The sequence below is a fragment of the Lissotriton vulgaris genome, unplaced genomic scaffold (genome assembly GCF_964263255.1).
Source record: "Lissotriton vulgaris unplaced genomic scaffold, aLisVul1.2 SCAFFOLD_482, whole genome shotgun sequence".
Lineage (NCBI taxonomy): Eukaryota > Metazoa > Chordata > Amphibia > Caudata > Salamandridae > Lissotriton > Lissotriton vulgaris.
This window is the reverse complement of record NW_028251556.1, coordinates 639,660-661,246: the sequence shown is the minus strand read 5'-3', so window position 1 is coordinate 661,246 and position 21,587 is coordinate 639,660. Positions and strand designations below refer to the sequence as shown.

The following is a 21,587-nucleotide window of genomic DNA, read 5'->3' as shown; positions in this document are numbered from 1 at the left end:
AACACCACCGCATCACTCAGGAACACCACAGCATCACTCAGGAACACCACAGCATCACTATGCACTACTACAGCATCACTATGCACTACTACAGCATCACTCAGCGCCACCACAGCATCGCTCAGCGCCACCACAGCATCGCTCAGCGCCACATCGCTCAGCACCACCACAGCATCGCTCAGCACCACCACAGCATCGCTCAGCACCACCACAGCATCACCACAGCATCACTCAGTACCACCACAGCATCACTATGCGCTACCACAACATCACTCAGCGCCACCACAGCATAACTCCGGGCCAGCACAGCATCACTCAATGACACCACAGCATCACTCAGTGCTTCTTACACTTTATAATTACAACTTCCCAGCATGCTGCACAGCAGCCACACTTCTCTACAGCACAGCTTAGAAACATTGGCAAAGTCAATAGCTCTACCTAAACACTTACAAGGCCCCCCAATGCATAGCCAACAGTTCTCGCCTTTCGGACATTATAAGTGTTTAGTTATCCAGCACAGTATCCTTGATTAAACAACATCCAGTGTTGCATGGCTAAACACATACAAGGTCCCAAAAGCGAGACCTATTGGCTATGCCAATGCTGGTTTCTGACTGCTGGCACGTAACTGAGGCTGAGTCTCTTGGGTCATCATGCCTCCTTTTGTTGGAGTTTCCTGGGTGGCAGCAGTCTGGAGTCTCACACCTGATGCACATGCAGCAGAGGGGAAACAAAGGCTTGCACCTTGTTAGCACTTTTGATATACTTAAGAAAGGCAGCTTTTCACTTTGTTCAGGCTCTGTTTAGGAGATATGCATGCACTGTTAGAACGTCAGATGTGTTGATCTTTCCCAGTATTTGCACAAAATAAATAGCATTTATATACACTTACTACCCTTGAGGAGGCGTTGTAATAATTTAAATATCACTATTAATTTTAAAGCACTATGGCTATAGAACGATGACAAAAGGTAACTTTGTTTTATGTGTAGCGTAAAAAAGTGTGAATCTTCTGCCTAAATCAGGAGGGTTTGCAAGTATACTCGAAATGTGCTCAAATGTACTCCTAATACACATGCTAAACATATATGTGAGAGCTTAAGATCTGATATCACTTCTTGTGATGCCAGTTCCTCTGATGTCACGTGCTGTGATGTCACGCACCGTGATGTCACACTCCACGATGCCATGCGCTGCGATGCCACTTGCATACTGATTAACTAGGTTAGTCCCCCTCACTTCTTTTTTGGGGACTTGTGCCCTGCCTTCAACTTTATACTGTTTTGTCTTCTTTAAAATGTCTCTGCACCACCTCAATCTCTATACAGCATAATCCAGTCTCAGCACAGCAGCAATCTCTGCACCAACTCAATCCCTACACAGCATAGTCCAATCTCTGCAAAGCCTCAATATCTACTCAGCATAGTCGTCTCTGCACAGCTTCAATCCCTATACAGTACAGTCCAGTCTGCACATCCTCAGTCCCTACACAGCATGGACTTCTGTGGTGATCTGGCTGCATTACATCATTACTCCCTGTCATTGGAATCTAGATTGTTTTATGTGTTTCCTGTTATTGGGGTTCTATGTTACACAGTTACTTGGGACTGCTACAGCTGTGACCAATAAATCTAAATCTTGAAGTATTCATGTTTGATGATTACTTACTTCATTAAAATTTGGCGACGATTTGGTCACAGCAAGGAATCCACGCAACAAAAGAATTTCTACAACCAACAATTGTAAAAGAAGAAGATTGTTTAATTTGAAAAAAACCTTGGAACAAACTTGTTGTTACTCCAGTGGAACAGGCTTGTATATCTTCATTTTTATGCTCAAGCACAGCGCTAAATAATTAATATTGACTTTGGATTTTCTACTTAAAGACTCTTTTTGCTTTATAAATACTGAAGATTGTTAAAAAGTTGAAGCTGCTTCTTTTCCCTACATCTATGACTTTTTATTAAACTCTCGTAGAGAAAATAGAGTTAAAAAGAAGCTGCAATTTGTCTTTAAGGAAGCGCATTTATTTGTGAGGTTTACCTAGACAAACACTTAGTGTTGGGAGCTGAGCGCAAGGAAGTTATTAAGCTCGTACTCCATTTCAGAAGCGCTATTTATTTAAAACTGAGGCTCGAGATTCAGCCTGTTTTCTTTCATGTGCGAAACATCATGATCATAAGAAAGAACATCATGAGAATGCACCTTGACCACTCTTCCCTTATTCCACCATTCATTTCTACTGGTTCTCACTGCATTCTTTGTCACCACCTCAATTCTAACCGGAGGTTTAAATTTTGACATCCCTTTAGGAACATGATTAGGATCCCTTAATGCGGACCCAGTTACCTTCCTTAAGTTTGTTTTCTACAGGTTTTACCCTGTGGATGTTATCATAATGATTTTTCATCTTGTTTTGAAATTCTTCCACCTTTGGTCTCACAACTTTATCCATGTTCAGCATATGATCATTTTTATGTTGATATTCTCTCAACCAAGCTGGACATAATCTTGAGGCAGGTGGCCGTCCTCGCAAGACCTCGAAAGGTGAAATTCCAGAAACCACATTTGGACAGCATCTATGAGACCACAACATTTCTTCAACAGATTTACAAATATCAAACTTGTTTTGAATCCCCCATTGAATGCACTCGACTAATGTGCGGTTCATCTTTTCTACAAGGCCATTGGCCTGAGGGTGATAAGGAGCCACACACTTATGTTTGATGACATTATTTACAATAAAACTTCTCATCTTTTTAGACAAAACTGGACACCATTATCCGAAACAATCTCTTTAGGAAAACCTTCTCTTATAAACAAGTTCTTCAAAAACTTAATAACACTGAGAGTATTAGGTTCTTCTACAAACTTAACCTCCCACCATTTGCTGTAGTAATCAACAACAACAATAGTGAACCTCAATTTCCTTGGAAGTGTGCCAAACGGGCCAATAAAGTCTATAGCTAACTTCGACCAAGCAGTACTTGGTAAATCAACAGGCTGTAAAGGAACAGCTTCAGTTTTTAGACCTTTGTCACTTGTTGCACAAACTACACAACTACGTACACTGGCAACAATCCACAGGGTAAAACCTGTAGAAAACAAACTTAAGGAAGGTAACTGGGTCCGCATTAAGGATCCTAATCATGTTCCTAAAGGGATGTCAAAATTTAAACCTCCGGTCAGAATTGAGGTGGTGACAAAGAATGCAGTGAGAACCAGTAGAAATGAATGGTGGAATAAGGGAAGAGTGGTCAAGGTGCATTCTCATGATGTTCTTTCTTATGATCATGATGTTTCTTCCCATGATTCTAGTGTTTCTGTTCCGCCTACAGTGTCTTCTCCTGATATCCACCTTGTTGAATCAAAGTGTAACTCCTATCCGTTATCTGAACGTAGAACCGGTAGACGAAATATTGTCGGACCCTTAAGGTTTCTTGATTAATGTTTTCATTTAGTTCCTTACCTAAGTTCATTTTATTATCACTGACTTTAGGTTTTCATGTTATGTAAATATTTTATTGTTATATTGTTTATTTATCTAATTATTTATTTCTGTTTAAGTTACTTACTTTTGTGTAAAGAAGGGAGATGTTGTGGTGATGTTGTGGTGATCTGGCTGCATTACATCATTACTCCCTGTCATTGGAATCCAGAATGTTTTATGTGATTCCTGTTATTGGGGTTCTATGTTACACAGGTACTTGGGACTGCTACAGCTGTGACCAATAAATCTAAATCTATTCATGTTTGATGATTACTTACTTCATTACAACTTCTCTATGGGCAGCCCCAATCCCTATACAGCACAGTCCAATCTCCTCACATCCTCAATTTCTACACAACACAGTCCAATCGGCAGAGCCCCATTCCCTGCACAACATAGTCTAGACTGTACTCTCAATCCCTGCACAGCATAGTCCAATCTGCACATCCTCAATTCCTACACAGCATAGTCAAATCTCTGCACAGCCTCAGTCCCCACACAGCATAGTCCACTCTCTGCATAGCGTCAATCCCTACATAGCAAAGTCCAATCTCTGCTCAGCTTCAATCTCTACACAGCATATTCCAGTCTTCACAGCATCAGTCACCACACAGCATAGTTCAATATCTGAACACCTTCAATCCATACAGAGCATAGTCCAAGCTCTGCACCGCCTCATTCTCTGCATAGCACATTCCAATATCAACACCACCGCAGTCCCTATAAAGCGTAGTCCAGTTTCTGCACAGAGGCATTCCCTACATAGCATAGAGAAATCTCTGCACCACCTCATTCCCTACATAGCATAGAGCAATCTCTGCACCCCCTCATTCCCTACATAGCATAGACCAATCTCTGCACCTCCTCATTCTCTAAATAGCATAGTCCAATCTCTGCACTGCCTCAGTCCCTACACAGCCCTTGGCTTTGCACAGCCCTCAGCCTCCTACAGTGGCCACTGCCTCCTCCCAGCGCTCCCGGATTTTTCTTTACACCGCCTCACCAGTGCTCAACTGTGCAGTGACCTCCCTCTGTTCAGGTTTATTCTGTTGTCGGTCGAGAAACCCCATTCTGGTTTCCTTTGTCAAGTCGCAGGCGGACCCCACAACCCAAATGATTCCAGGGGTTCATAGGTGAGAGTCCAGCGCCCCACTGCTCCTGGCTATATCAGATGGGCCTGCTAGCAGTATCACATTGAAATCATCGGATATTATGTGATTAAGAAAGTGCAATCTAGAAGTAAAAACAAATAAATTGGGGGGAGTGTTGGGATGGTGGTGTGAAGGGGGTGGTCAGTTATGGTGCAGTTAGGTTCTCGTTGTTTTCAAACTCTTTTTATAGGTTACTTTTCATAAGACTTAGGGCCATATGTATCAAGATACCAATTAGCGATTCTGTAATAGCGATTTTTAAGAAATCGCTATTTCAGAATCGCTAATTGGTATGTATCAAGAAAATCGCAATATTTGAGCGATTTCTTGATATTCCTTAATTGCGAATTCGCAATTAAGGAATACTTTCCCATTCATTTCTATGGGCCTCCTGGCCCATAGGAAGGAATGGGAATTTATTCTCAATTTGCGATTCGCAATTTGCTAATCGCAAATTGAAAATAATGTCAAGGGTGTCCAAAGGACACCCTGTTGCACCCCTGAAATAAGTATGGGTGCACATGTGGTGCACATACATGCCCTAAGGGCATGTACGTGCGTCACATGGCACTTTGAAAAAAGCTGAAATGTGCATTTTTCAAGGAAATCGCAACTTACCACCAACTAGTAGTTGGTGGTAATTTGCGATTCCTTAAGGGCATTTTGGAATTTTTTTTGCTTACTACATTGCATTTAAGGAATCACAAAATTTGCGATTCCTTAAATGCAATCGCAAAATAAAGAATAGCAAATTTTGCGATTCCTTATTTTGCACCCAAATTCTTTCATACATACCATTTTGCGAAAATTAGTTCGCAAATGCCCAAATTCTGCGAATTTCGGCGTTTGCGAACCCATTTGGCCTTGATACATATGGCCCTAAATAATTAGTGGCATGTATTGATATTAGTTACTTACGTTGATAATACTGAGAACCTGTCCATTAACATTACTTGCATTTCGGATTCTGTTCCTCTTATGATATGCAAAGTTTTCCCACAATGTTAGAACCTAGAACAGGCAGTCTAGAACCAGGCACGCAGTACTGGGTAGTCCAGACCCTGTGTTGTAATGAAGACAAACCAACGATGGTACCAACATAGAGCATTTTCATTTCTGGCTACAGAAGCCGGCCGAGGAGGACAGAGCGAGGATTGTATGATTTACTGGTCGAATGTGTATGGATGCAAGGCTGAGAGGTGTCTGATCTTTGCTGTCATTGGTTGCTGAGCACTAACCTCTGCTTTTGTTTTTCACAGCTGCAGTGACCCTGGATCCGGACACTGCTCATCGGAGGCTCGTCCTGTCCGAGGACGGAAGGAGCGTGAGGCACGGACACAGAGACCAGGGTCGACGCACGCCCCAGAGATTCCGTCCTGTTGTCGGTGTCCTGGGGAGAGAGAGTCTGAGCTCCGGGAGGCATTACTGGGAGGTGGAGGTGGGGGACAAGACGGGCTGGACCCTGGGGGTGTGTGGCGAGGCTGTGAACAGGAAGGGGGAGATCGCACTAGCGCCTGAGTATGGATACTGGACAGTGACACTCAGAGATGGTGAATACATAGCCTGTACCTCCCTCTCCACCCTCCTGACCCCTCGTGCGCCCCCCAGGGCTGTGGGTCTCTTCCTGGACTATGAGGCGGGCAGGCTCTCGGTGTACAATGTGGATGACCGGTCTCTGCTCTTCACCTTCTCCGGGGCCTCCTTCCCCCGCACCCTGCGGCCCGTCTTCAGTCCAGGAGCCAGAGAGGGAGGGAGGAATGCGGGGGCGCTGCGGATCCTGCCGGTGGCCGGACGGGAGTGAAGAGACTGCCGTTGCTAGAAGGTGAGACAGCTCTGTATAAAGTAACCACCTGTCACCAGGTAAAGGAGCTGTGTGTAATGTAAGTGATGGTCTCCAACCTCAATTAAGGTTACTGTGTATATTGTTATTTCTTGCAAGTAATATCACAGAGGAGGTGGGGCTACGACCAGAACTACCGAGTGGGGAACCAGGTCCAAGTCCTGACGCCGGTTCAACATCCCGTGACTGGGGGCGAATCACTTAATCGAATCGACCCGTGCCAACAAAAAAATGAATGTGTGTATGTGTAATGTAACTGGTGCCCATGTAAAGCGCTCCTGGGGCCCTTGGGCCGAGTTCACGCAATTTAAAACTGTGAACACAAACTCAGTTTATGTTCACTGCGGGGGCAGTTAAGGAAGAAAAATACACACTCCTGCTTCTGGAGCGCCAAGACTGAGTTCTGGTGCCCAAGGATCTTCTTCCCTCATATACTCTGAGGGAAGGTTTTAGTCAGTCTTGGAATCTGCCTCAACTAACCTGATATTAAACAATTTGGAGCTGTGATTTTGTGTTAGTTGCATGAAGGGAAAGTGGCTATGGTTTAGAAACCATTTTAGGCACAATGGAGAACTTGTTGAGATAGCCATTAAACAACTTCTAAAGACCTGCAGCAGTAACACTGTTGCCACTGTACATTAATACAAAAGAGAGACACTTAGAAAACAGAGACGCAGGGTGGTAGACATCAAACCTTCTGACCCTTCAAGCACACGCTCTTCTCGTGCAGTAATGTGAATTATGTTTGTTTGGCAATACTTCTCAGATGTTTAAGATTTCCCCAGCTGTCACTGACATGTTTTAAATGTAATATTCGATATCCTATTTAAACAAAGTTTAGCAGAACGACACAGTGACTTATTTTAATGGTATTAGGGGCGGTGGGAAGTTCGTGGACAGCCAAGATATCTGAATACTGTAATCAATTATTATAGTCTTCAGAACCCGGATCCATATGGTAAATGTTGGCGCCCGAGGGTCGGCAAATGGAAACATGAACCTGCTATCAAGCATCATCAACATTGCAAATATAGTGCCAACAACAGTCTGACTTCCATCTCCCCAGTCTTCTGATTTCTTCCACCCATAAGCCAGAGGCCACTCCTATCTTAAAGGAGTGAGCACCGAAACACTGAGGGTCCCACATCAGACAAACCTTTATCAATCAACTGCAGCTTAATAGATAATACATCCTTGCACCTTGCCACCAAACTTTGTCCATCATAACATGTCCGCCATGCCTGTCGTGCAGTAAATGCCTCCCGAGCCTGTCTCTAAGCTCTTGCTGTAGAGCAGGGGTCCCCAAACCAGTCCTGGAGGGCCGGATCCATGCCAGATTTTTGGGATATCCCCATTGAGATACATGTAGTTTTTTGTAAAATCTGGCATGGATCCGGCACTCCAAGACCGATTTGGGGACCCCTGCTGTAGAGGGTGGTAAAGACTGCTCAATCTGCTGAATAATTCTTTGTCTTCTAGAGCCCTGACCTCTAATGGTTCTTCCACATTCTGTGGTACGCTGCCATTAGAAACGAGACCAAGCATCCACTGTGATATTGTTCACACTCGGCACATGTCTTGCTCAATTCAATGGTGAATTTTGAACAAGCTGGCATGAATCTGTGTAACATATACAGCTATTGAATGTTTCTAACTTTTGTTGCATTTGAAAAAAAAATGGATGAAGCACAGAAAATCATCTTTAAAGGACCAGGAGTTCACACCATTGTAATGTTTAAAAAAAAATTAGCCAGCTTTCTAAATGCTGATGGAATGTGAATTCTGTGATATGGCAATGAAGCACCAGTTGGAGCAAAACCTAACCTAGCCATCTGCAGTAAGTTCTCCCTGCTCTGCATGTAAGGTTTAGATGACCTAGCAGACTTTGCATGATTCTTAACGCAAATTCCTTTGCAGAAATGGCCTCTTCCAACCTTTGCCTCTGGCAGACAAACAACCATAGCTACTGAGTCAATTTCAATGCCCAAAAACATTAGCGTGGTATTTTGTCTTTCTGTCTTACCGGCGCTAGAGGGATGCCCAAAGCGTCTGTCAACAACTCAAACTCACTAATTGCTCTAGCACACTCATCTGAATGGGCATGCCCCATGAACAGAAAATTGTCCAGATCAAGAGTTGCTATACACTGTCTTGTTCTTATAGAACTGCACCACTGTAAGAATCAACAGAAACTCTCAAATTTGTTACATGATACGGCCATTCACATGGGGAACATCTTATCTACAACAAATAGTGCTTCAAAAATATTTCTTGAAACTCAAAGTCCAATTTTCACAGGCAGTAATCTAAATTTATGTCAAACTTAGCTAAGAGTGCATTCTCACTGCTAATCCTAATCAAGCCAAAAGCTGCATCCACTGAAGCAAATTGCAAAGCCATGTATTCCGTAGCAATATAAATCATTCACCAACTGCCCTTTAGGACACAACAGATGTTGAATCATACGAAAGTCATCTGCCATCTCCTTCGGAACCACACCTAATTGAGAGACCATTAAATTCTCCAAGGCCAAGTAATAAGTGGACCCACCATTCTAACCTCCATCACTTCTTTGAAAGTCTTGTCTCTTACAATGTGTGGCATTTGCTTGGCAGATTTGAAGTTCTCAGTAAAACATCTGCATGACCTTCATAACCCAGGTGAAACTCTTCTTAAAACCCCAAAATAGCAGTGTTGCATCTTTGTTGGGAAAATAAGCCACAGAAGTAAAAGCAATTGTTAACTACATTGTTGTCCACCTCTTAAGCCCCTCTGTGGTGCCTGCTTTGTAGCTGTGAGCTCCCTCAAGTACTGTACAATTAGATACCCATCCTCCACAATGAGAGTAGTTATGTTTGTGCCTGCATGGATTCTTGTTGCAATAACCCCAGTTTAATCTCCATATTGTCTGGAGTTAACTCCTAATTACCTTCATACCACTCCCATCCCTCCCTCCACCCCCCTGTATGGGGCACCCTATAAAGGGCCTGTAAGGGAGCATCAAACTACTGGCTGTGTGTAATTACGCTGATGGGACCATTATCGGTAGCCACAGCTCCTTATCCTATCACTCCCAAGTCTTCTCAGGAAAATAGTCAACCTTCCCCCGAACTCCTCCTCATATCTATTCCATATGAAACTTCAAAGGTCATCTGAGCTTTACTCACAATATCCATATTCTTAAAAATGGCAATCACCCTCTCAGGAAACTTATCTTATTAGACACTCGCAAATATGAAAAATGCTGAGGTCCATGTGTCCACTGTAATTTGTAATTGTTGACTGTGAGCAAGTTACCACACCTCTTTTTTCAATGAGTCTTTCACCCGTACATTCCTATGCAGCAACTTATTGTGATTGATAAAACCCCCTTTCCAAATGTTTTCTTTTGTGGTGGCATTGATATACCCTTGTATGTCAATTTCTTCTTGTATTCAACCCCATCTTTCTTTTCTTCACCTGTTTCTTTGACAGATTTATTATGCTTTTCTAAAATCTGCCCCTTGTCATCTTTGACTGATGCCCCTGTCCCACTGTTCTTTCCTCTTCAACTTCCCCAATTTGCTGAACCTTATCAAAGCCCTTTCGTTAATTCTGTGTGAAGTACCCCACCCCCGTGGCAACCATACCAACTGACTTCTCAACCTCTTTGGGGAGTCTGTGAATTCCCCAATAATCCTTACCCCACAGCAACAGAACAAGTTTTACCTTTTTAAAAAGCAATTATTTTCCCCTCCTGATGTCTCCCAAGAGTACCACCATTCACACCCACCTGCGCCGTATTACGCATTGTCGTTGCACCGAGGGCAGCTGTAAACTTGCCCTGTCCTGAGGGCAGCGCATTCACGTGAAAACATGCGCTCCATGTTTTCACAGTGCAGACGGCAACCCGCCTCACTTTCAAAGGGTATTAGAGATCCCCTTGCATGCGGGTGCAGTCAGTGACTGCACCCGCCTACAAGGATGTGCTTGGAGGTCCATAGGATCCCCTTTCTCCCCTCTAGAGGCCTGCTCTGAGTGGGCAAATTTGCAGTGCGCCCCCTGAGAGCTTCTTTGCCTCTGGGCCCTAGTCTGTAATATGGTATGGAGCAGAGGCAAAGGAGTTCCTTATTTGCAAAGGACACCCCCCTATTCAAATGAGAGAACGTTCCCTGATGGTTGCACTGCTGCTGTAAGTGTGCCAGTGCTATCGGTATTACTGAAGGGGATGCACAAGTGTCTGCGTCCTTTTCTGTAATACCAAAGTGCCCCGAGGCACGTAAAGGAGGCGCCGGGGCACTTATTGTAATATGGCCCCAGGTTGAAAACTCACTTCTCTCCTATATGTGTCTTCCGCTGAATCAACAACCCTTTTTCCATCTACACTGGGGCTGCTCCAGGTGGGCCTGTAACATTAAAGACAGTGCCCATTGTTAGAAACCCCACCCCTCTTTCTCTGACCCAGTCCACAGATCCTTGTTAACTTTCTTTCATTTGCACCCACTGTAGTCCCCCCCTCCTCTTGCTGTTCCTCCTCAGTCTAGTTCCAGCAGCTTCTGCACTCTCCCCAACTGTGCAAAAGTCACTTGCACCCGGTCTCTCTCCATCAATCACTCTGCCATCATAATCCTTCCAATCATTCCTAAATTCATTTAACGTCTTCTTGCATAATGGCTGCTCCCTCGTTGTCCAGAAGGCAGTATTCTGCCTTTCCCTGTCTTTTGTCTGGTGCTCCAAGGTAGCCTCTGACCCGAGTAGATGCTGCTGCATTGCCCTGGTGTCTACGGCCAGGCTTTTTCCCCTGTAGTCCCACGAGTTGTCAGTACCCCTAACTTGGGAGGGCTTTAGTACTGTCCCAAAGGAGGGGGGGGGGGGGTAATTATGTCACTTTAGGTCTGCACCTTCTCTTCTGCTGGTATCCCCACCCATTCTCCTCTTTTTTTGTCTCCCTTCCCACTCTCCACAGCTCACACCTCCATAAACCAAGTGCTTCCTTTGGTAGCCTAAGTGCTGACTTTCAGAAAAGGGGGTCCCATCCTCTTCTTTTGATCTATTTTACACTTCCCCTCCCGGTGAAGCCCGCTATTTATCCCGCCATGCTCTAATCAGAGGGGTTAAAACTTGTTTTTGTCGACTCTGTGCTCCTTCTGAAAAGCGGGGACAACTTGACACCTCCGTGCCTGGGGTTGTAAGAGGAGGCATCTTGGCATCTGTCTCAGTAACTTTCTTTTAATATACTCTGTCCCCTAATGTTTGTCAATCATCATCGCTTTGAGACACTCTCTTTATAACCTGGCTGATATAGACACTCTTTAATACACCTACTAATCTTGTCACTGTTCCTGTAAGTCATGTAAGCGCATTAGTGCCCGCTTTCTGATCTTTTTGTTAGGCGCCTTGACACCTTCGGGTTTTAGTTTGCGCGTTACAAGATGCACAATAAATAAATAAATAAGCCAGTGCACCTTAAGGCACAACCTATCGATCAGGCCTCGCGACCAAGCAAGTCCCGGAGAGCTGGATGGGCTCTATCCTGAACCCTATATACAAGAAGGGTCACAGAAGCAATCCATCTAATAATCGCCTCCTCGCTCTCCTGGATATTGAAGTTAAGGCTTACGCCTCAGTTCTACTGCAAGATCTGGAACACTGGGCAGAATCAAACGTAAATATAACATTTAATCAAACAGGATTTAGAGCTAATTCCTCCACTCTACACAACGTAGTGACCCTATCCTACCTAATCCACCGGCCAACACGCAAGAAAGAACTCCCGCTTTTTGTCTGTTTTATTGACTACTGGTCTACCTTTGACCTGGTCGACAAGAACATCTTACGGAGAAAGCTCTAAGACTGAGGTATACCCAATAACTTACTCCAAGCCATCATTTCTCTTTACACCTCTACTTTGGTACGGGTCAAGCTAACATCAAAAGTAATGAGCAGGAAAATCCAGAAAATCAATGGCCTTAAGCAAGGTAGCGCCTCTGCTCTTCAATCTCTGCACTGCTGTGATGGGATAAGCTTTGAAACACACAAACCAAATTCAACCCAAATTTGGCACTACTAATTTATTTGTTCGAGGCATGTGGGCTGCTGACATTCATATCTTAGCGTAGATCGCCGCCTAGTGTTGGGTCCTGATGATTGCACCTTGTTGTCCTGGAGGAGTCTTCGAAGTATCACGAGATAGGTGACTCCTCCCCTGGACTACAGTGCACATGGGCATCCACTCCATCGTCAGATTGTTTTTTTCCGCCATTGGGTTCGGATGTTATTTCCTACACTCCAACTTCGGAACTGAAACTAACTACTTTCTAAGGCCAAAAGGCCCTCTAACTCGATGGTATTGTTCTCGCTCGGTACCCCTAGACCAGATCAAACTTTCCCTCTCGATCCGGTCGTCGACGCGGGCCGCTGGGCCTTATCGACGCCACGTGCGGCTTCCGTCGATGGAAAGGAGTCCATTTAAAAGGTGCCCACAATGCCACTCCAAATTCCCGCATACTTACAAACATACAGTATGCAACAAGTGCTTGTTACCTGAGCACAAAGAAGAAGATTGCCCAGCGTGTGCCCAATTCCGTTTGAAGAAAACCATCCGGAATCGACGGGCTGCCAGGCAAGAGATGCAGAGGTCGGCACCTGAACCGGAGAACATTCAATGATAAACACGACCTACCAGAAGCGGCGGACTCGGATCTAGAAATAGTCACCATTGAAGACCAGTCGGACTCCGATGACCAGATCCCGCCGGGGCAAACAGTGAGTACACAGCCCCCAACACCGCTTATCCCGACACCGAAGGCTCCGGTCGAAGCATCGCCTGAAGGCCTTAGACAAGATCGATACACTCCTTCAGAGACCCCGCCTACCGGCTCGGCTCCGAAGCACAAACACACGCCTTCCGGTGGCCCAAGCCCTAAAAAGTGTGTAGAGCCTAAAAAAGTTATCGAGCCAAAGGTCGCCAAACCAAAGAGGGTTGTCGACCCGAGGGTCGTCGAACCAAAGAGAGGTGTCCAACCAAAGGTCATCGAGTCGAAGAAGGCTGTTGGACCAAAGGGCATCGAACCGAAAAAGGTCGTCTAACTGAATGCCGCCCAACCAAAGAAGGTTGTCGCGCCAAAGAAAACCTCGGAACCAAAGAAGGCCGTCGAGCCTAAAAAGAGTGTCGATCCCAAACCACAGGATCACACTAAGAAGTCAGTCGACCCGAAAAAAGGCCTTGATTCGGACAAGAAACTTATCAAACCAAAGACTCCGGTCGATCCTAAACAGGTCGTCAAGCCTAAAAAGGTCGACAATCCTAAAAAGACATTAAAACCAAGAAAAGACGTCGAACCAAACAAGGTCACCGACCCAAAATCGGCGGTCGAGCCCAAAAAAGCTACACCAACAAAGGGCCTCGAGCTGAAGACTCCAAAACAAGTCTCTAAACCAAAGACTTCAGAGCCAAAGCCACGGACAGTCGAGGAAGAACTCTCCCATCCTGATCCAGTGACTGAGGAACAACCAAAACTATTCATAGACCCAGAAACAGGACACGTTCTGGTTTATCACCGAAAGAAGAGACCTTTAGAACTGGACAATCTTTCCCCTGTTCCTCCAAAGAGAAAAGACTTCGGAACATCTCCCTCAAGGCCTTTTACTCCTCCTCCTTTCTTTCCTAACATGCCTTTCTGTACCTTACTCTCCTGCATATTCTGACTATAATGAAGGAGACAACATGGGGGAAGATCCTCAAGATACTTATGATGAACCAGGGGATCCTGATCCACAAGACAACACATGGGATGACCAAAATGATCCTTATGATCCACAACCCATCCCTGATTCTTCCCCATATCCTACAAAACCGTCGCCTACAGACGACACTATTGTGTTTAACCAACTTCTGAACAGAGCAGCAAAATATCACAAATTTGACATGCACACTGACCCTATAGAAGAGGACTTTTTATTCAACACTTTTCCCACTTCAAAAAAACTGTCAAGACACTTCATATGCTTAAAGGAGTCCTAAAACATGCGCCTGACATATTTAAAGATCCTGCTAGGGCACGAGTACTCAATCCACGAATTGAGAAGAAATATAAAGCAGCCCCTATAGACCCTACTTATATCAAATCACAATTGCCTTTAGACTCATTAGTAGTAGCAAACGCTCGTAAACGGGCAAACTCACAGACAACAGGAGATGCTCCCCCTCCTGATAAAGAGTCAAAAATACGGGAAGCCTCAGGCAAAAGAGTAGCCTCACAGGCCGCAAACTCCTGGAGGATTGCAAATACACAAACTCTACTAGCACGCTACGATAGAGCACACTACGACCAGCTCGAGAGTTTAATGCAACACTTGCCAGAACCTTTTAAAGAACAAGCTAATGACCTCATACAGGAAGGCAAATTAATAACTAATGCTTCCATTAAATGTGCGCTTGACGCAGCCGATACATCGGCCAGGTCCATTAACACCAGCGTTCTGCTGCGAAGGCATGCATGGCCACGCATATCTGGTTTTAAAAATTAGGTGCAATCCACCATCCTCCCATCCTCAACCAACCAGTTAACCAGGATTTCCTGTTTGGCCCTGCAGTAGACACCATTTTAGACAAAATGAAGGATACTGAAACTGCCAAGTCAATGGGCGCGCTTCAGTTTCAACAACATAAAGGTTCCTTTCGTCGCTCCTCCTATACATTCAAGTCTAACACCCAGAGCTCTTTTAATAAAGGCTCCAACAGAGGAGGTTACAGGGGCAACAATAACAAAGGCAGAGGTCGTGGAGGCAACAACACTAGAGCCTTCACTGCCACCAAACAGTGACTTCATCTCACTCCCTCCAGACCACTTAACACCGGTCGGAGGCAGAATAAAACAATTCCTACCAGTCTGGAACGCAATTACCACAGACAGGTGGGTGAGACAAATTATCCAGTATGGTTATTGCCTGGAACTCACTTCTACTCCACCCAACATACCACCCAAACACCGTCCTATGTCCAGAGAACACATAACACTGTTGCAACAAGAGGTCACATCCATGCTACAAAAGGGGGCCATAGAGCCAGTTCACTTTCAACACCAAGGAACAGGAGTATACTCTCTATACTTCCTAATCCCCCAAAAAGATGAATCGCTTAGACCCATACTCGACCTCAGACCTCTGATCCAATATATACTGTCAGAGCACTTCCATATGATTGATTACTCTACAACAAGTACTCCCGTTACTTCAGCAAGGCGACTTCCTTGCCACATTAGACCTCAAAGATGCATACTTCCACATACCTATACATCCAGCTCACAGAAAATACCTCAGGTTCACGATAGAAGGTCAACACTATCAGTTCAAAGTTCTCCCCTTTGGAGTAACTAAAGCCCCAAGAGTGTTCACAAAATGTCTAGCAGTAGTGGCCGCACACCTCAGGAGGCAACACATCCACGTGTTTCCTTACCTCGACGATTGGCTCATAAAGGCCAAATCGCACGCGCAATGTGCAAGCCATAACTCTCAAACACTCCAACTGCTGCACAGTTTGGGTTTCTCCATAAATTACCCAAAATCCCATCTACAGCCCTCCCACATACAGCAATATCTGGGAGCTACAATAGATACATCAGAAGCAAAGGCATATCCAAATCCAGCCAGGATAGCCAACATGCAGACTCTCATTCAAAAGTTCCAGCCACAACACTCCTTACCAGCTCGAGTGTTCATGCAGCTCATAGGCATGATGGCCTCCTGCATATTCATTGTCCCTCATACCAGACTTCAAATGCGCCCATTACAGAAATGCCTCGCACAGCAGTGGAACCAAGCTCAAGGACAACTAAAAGACCTAGTGTTGGTAGACAGTCGCGCTTACAACTCTCTGAAAGGTGGAATCCACAAAACCTTTCCAAGGGGCGACTGTTTCAAGAGCCGGTTCCACAAGTAGTACTAACAGCGGACGCAGCACTGACGAGTTGGGGAGCCCACCTACTTCAATACACAGTCCAAGGGCCCAGGACAGTCAAACAAAAAACACTGCATATCAACCACTTAGAGTTGCTAGCAGTATTTCTAGCACTAAAAGCATTCCAGAACTACTTATACAACCAGGATGTGTTGATCCGGACGGACAACATGACAGCCATGTATTATATCCAGAAACAGGGATGGACTCCCTCTCTACAGCTTTCTCACCTAGCGCAAAGCATATGGAGGGGGGCAATTCCAAAGAACATCTTTCTCCTAGCAGAACATCTACCAGGGAAAGACAATCAAATAGCAGATCTGCCAAGCAGACACAGCCAACAGCTATACGAATGGGAGATTCATCCCCAAGTTCTCCAACCATTCTTCCACAAATGGGGGCATCCAGAGATAGATCTGTTTGCCACAAACGAAAACTCAAAATGCCAGAACTTTGCCGCCAGGTTCCCACATCCGTTGTCACAGGGCAATGCGATGAGGATGAACTGGTCAGGCAGATTTGCGTACGCTTTTTCACAAGCCCCACTGATTCCGCTAGTGACACGCAAACTACGTCAGCAGTCACTAACGATGATCCTAGTTGCTCCCACATGGGCAAGACAGCCATGGTACACAACATTCCCAGAACTCTCAGTGGTTCCCCATCAAAGACTGCGTCTTTCACCACATCTTTTAACTCGGAACCATGGAGAAATCAGGCACCCAGATCCCAATCAGATGAACATCTTTGTGAGTCAAAAAGTCTAATGTTATGGATCCCAGCACAGAGTTGGTGATAACATACTCCAGTTGTTGGTTACGATGGAGTTTCACCAAGTCTGTTCGGGACACCTTCTTACACGCTACCTCAGGCTCACTCCTAGCGATCTGGCTCCTGAAGTCTTAGAGTTCGGATATCTCAACTTGCCTCCTAATTGTATGAACGTTATCAAAGAGGCAAGACGCCCAACTACTAGAGCATGCTATGCAGCTAAATGGAAACTATTTGTAATCTATTGCAATAATAACCAAATCAATCCACTAGACGCTTCCATCCAAAACATTATATGTTACCTGCTGCACCTTCAAAGATGAAATCTAGCATACTCTTCTGTAAGACTACATCTTGCTGCTTTAGCAGCATACCTCCAAAGCAGACAACACCTGTCTCTATTCAGAGTTCCACCAATCAAAGCTTTTATGGAAGGGCTTAAAAGGATAATTCCTCCAAAACACCCAACTTCACCAGTCTGGAACTTAAATATAGTAGTTACCTGACTTATGGGACCTCCTTTCGAACCACTCCATTAATGTGAACTAAAATTCCTAACATGGAAAGTGGCATTTTTAATTGCCATTACCTCACTCAGGCGAGTAAGTGAGTTACAAGCTCTAACCATTCAAGAACCTTTCATGCAAATTCATACAAATAAGGTAGTACTCCGTACTAACCCTAAGTTCATGCCAAAGGACATATCCACTTTCCATATCAATCAATCCATAAAATTGCCAGTTTTCTTGCAAAACCCGCAGTCAGTAGCTGAGAGAGCCCTACACACACTAGACGTAAGAAGAGCTCTGTTATTTTTATGTTGACAGGACTAAATCATTCAGAAAGACCAAACAACTGTTTGTTGCTTTTTCCCCGCAACATAAAGGTAATCCCATCTCAAAATCAGGAATAGCCTGATGAATAGTAATGCATTCAGATATGCTACCAAAAAGCTAAACGCACTGTAACAGTTCCCCCAAGAGCACACTCTACGCTTAAAATGGGGGCATCCATGGCTTTCCTAGGAAACATTCCTCTAGAAGGCATCTGTAGAGCAGCTACATGGTCTACCATACACACTTTCACTAATCACTATTGTGTAAATGTGCAAACAAAGCAGCAAGCTGCTGTAGGCCAAGCTGTCCTTAAAACTCTTTTCAAACTGCTGCAGCTGGGACAGGTGACCACCGCTAGAGGAGATACTGCTATACAGTCTATGCTAAGATATGAATTCAGCAGCCCACATGCCTCGAACGGAAAATGCTACTTACCAGTATGCATCTGTTCTTGGCATGTAGGGCTGCTGACATTCATATCGCCCACCCTCCTCCCCGGTGCCGGTCGCAGCTGCAGGATTTTCTTTGCATGGACATCTTCTACTTTGCTATACTCCATCTTTGCCACAATGGCGAAAAACAATCTGACGATGGAGTGGATGCCCATGCGCACTGTAGTCCAGGGGAGGAGTCACCTATCACGTGATACTTCGAAGCCTCTTCCAGGACAACAAGGTGCAATCATCCGGACCCAACACTAGGAGGCGATCTATGCTAAGATATGAATGTCCAACAGCCAGTCAAGCGCACACAACAATTGTAAAGTTATAGGTAATTATGGTAGACGTTCAAGGATAAAGTCACACACGATGCTCTTTCCGTCTTTAGTTTTTAATTGGTGAAAAGTTGGGCCTCCTGTCCAGGAGACACCAAAGAGAAAAAGAAACCAGCCGACACGTGTTTCGTCAGTAAGGGCAGTTAACCCATTGACTCTTCAGGGCTGTAATGGAGTAAAAGATCGTGGTCTCGGGGGACCGGTGATACTTCCAACCCGGTCCTGGTCGGGTTTGGTTGGCAATTAGCGTGTCCGCACCAAAGTGTGAAGATGGAAAGTAAAAAGCTTGTATTTAATCACGAAGGCGGGTAATGCCTTTCGTTACGATCATGAGCGGCCCGGTGCGCCTGGTAGTCTGGAGGAAAGATGTTTGCCGGTTTCCTGTATCCGGCAAACATCTTTCCTCCATACTTCGACAAGACCGATGGGGGGAAAAGGCCGGTGATAAACCTTTCCGACTTCAATCAATGGCTCGTTTATCGCCATTTCAAAATGGAGGGGATACACCTTGTCAGGGACCTCCTCAGGCCTTTCGATTGGATGGTCCGCTTGGACCTCTAGGACGCCTATCTGGTAGTTCCGATTTTTCCTCCCCACCGGCGATTCCTTCAGTTCCTCTGGGGCTCTCAGGCTTACGAGTTCACTTCTCTCCCCTTCGGACTCTCGTCGGCTCCTTGGTGTTTTACCAAGGTTCTCAAGCCGGCGGTAGAGATTCTGAGGTCCAGGGGTGTCAGGATGATCGTTTACCTCGACGATCTCCTCTTGATGGCGGCCTGCCCGCGCCGCCTTGTGGAACACTTGCAGATGGCGGTGTCCCTCCTTCAGGATCTCGGGTTTGTGATCAACGAGAAGAAGTCGCTTTTGCGGCCGACACAGACCATTACGTTCTTGGGATTCGTCATAGACTCGACGGTTTCCACACTCAGTCTTCCGAGCAGGAAGGTGACCAAGATTCGTCACGAGTTGCGGCGTGTTCCGGCCAGGCCCCTGATCTCCCTTCGACAGCTCGCTCGAGTGGTGGGCCTTTTGTCCGCCTCGATTCAGGCTATTTTCCCGGGCCCGCTTCATTACCGGGCTCTCCAACGCCTCAAGGGATATTTCCTTCGGAAGGGGTATCCCTACTCTCACAAAGTCAGCTTGTCCGCGGATGCTCAGGCCGAGATCCGGTGGTGGTTGGATCATATGGAGGCGTGGAGCGGGAGAGCTATCTTCGGGTCCGCACCGGACATGGTTATAGAGTCCGACGCCAGCAGGCTCGGTTGTGGGGCTCGCTGCGGAGACCTTTCTACAGGCGGGTTGTGGTCACCCGAAGAACCGAAGTTACACATAAACTGTTTGGAGCTTCTGGCGGGGTCCTTCGCAGTGCGGTGCTGGACGAAAGATTTAGTACAGTCTTGTGTGGTCCTCAAGATGGACAATATCTCGGCGGTTCGGTATGTGAACCATCTGGGGGGCACGAGGTCGAAGGCCCTGTCAGATCTGGCTGCAAGCTTTTGGCAGTATTGCCTCGACCATCAGGTCTCAGTCACGGTGGAGTACCTCCCAGGCCGGGACAATTCAGAGGCGGACTACCAATCGCGCCACTTCCAGGACTCTAGTCTTTGGCGCCTGGATCGGTCAGTGTTCGAGACTCTGAGCGACCTTTGGAGTCCTTTCTCAGTGGATCTATTTTCCTCCAGGCTGGATTTTCAGACGCCTCGGTTCTTCAGTTGGAGACTGGACCCTCTCACGACGGCGACGGATGCGTTTTTCCAGGATTGGAGAACGGAACAGGGATATGTGTTCCCTCCGTTCGTGATGATCACGAGAGTGACAGCGCAGGTTTGCAGACAGGTGGCAGAGATGGTGTTGATCACCCCCCCTATGGAGGTCTCAAGTGTGGTTTCCAGTTCTTCTGGAACTTTCTTGGGATTTTCCAATCCTACCCCCCCACTTTCCCTACCTCCTTCTGAGCCCGAGCGGCTCTCTTCACCCCTTAGTGTCCACAGGTTCACTGAAACTAGTGGCGTGGCGGATTTCAGGAGTCGCTGGGAAACCCCTGGCCTTTCGAGAGAAGCTGAGTCCCTTATCTCTAAAGCGTGGGCGGACAGCACTGTCAAGAGATATCGATCGGCTTGGCTCCGATGGACTCGTTGGTGTCTGCGACGGAGTGTCGATCCCTTGGGTTCAGACGTGGTCCATGTAGTCAATGTCTTGGCCCAGTTGGCCTCTGAGGGCTTGGCCTACCGTTCTGTAAATACTTTCCGGTCGCCCATTTCTTCTGGTCATCTCCCAGTGGTGGGGGTGCCAGTGGGGGAACACCCGTTGGTTTGCGGTTTGCTCCGTGGCCTCCGGCTGTCATTGCCCCCGGAGCCCCGCTATTCTGCCCTTTGGGATGTGAATATGGTGCTTAATTGGTTCCTGTCCTGGCCGCACAATAGATATCTTTCAAGGAAAGAGCTGTCAGAGAAACTGGCCATGCTCTTGTGCCTCATTTCTTGTAGGCGAGTGTCAGACATGCGGGCTTTGGATATTTCTGGCAGAATTTTTTCTCCGGAGGGAGTCACGTTTACGCTGCTTCGACGCACGAAGTGTCATACTAGGTCTATTTCCTACCCCCAGTTTGTGGACTCTCCAAAACTTTGTGTGGTGAATTGTCTTGAGGCTTATGAAGAAGCCACAGAGGAATTCCGACCTCCAGGAGAGAGACAGGTTCTTATTTCTCTGAGAAAACCCTTTAAAGCGGTCTCTTCCCCCACCATTGCTAGGTGGGTTCGTTGGGTGATGCAGGAAGCAGGCATCAAC

General features: G+C 46.0%; 1 protein-coding gene across 3 annotated transcripts in view; it reads left to right on the top strand.

Moving 5' to 3' along the window:
• The window catches only part of LOC147662848 (E3 ubiquitin-protein ligase TRIM39-like), a 280,135-nt gene that overhangs the window by 228,104 nt on the left and 30,444 nt on the right, over positions 1-21,587 (top strand). For all 3 annotated transcript variants that reach the window (XM_086950855.1, XM_086950856.1, XM_086950854.1), the window contains one exon: positions 5,904-6,466. In XM_086950855.1, the coding sequence (XP_086806981.1) occupies positions 5,904-6,445 (542 nt within the window). In that variant the 3' untranslated portion in view covers positions 6,446-6,466. The remainder of the gene's footprint in view (positions 1-5,903; positions 6,467-21,587) is intronic.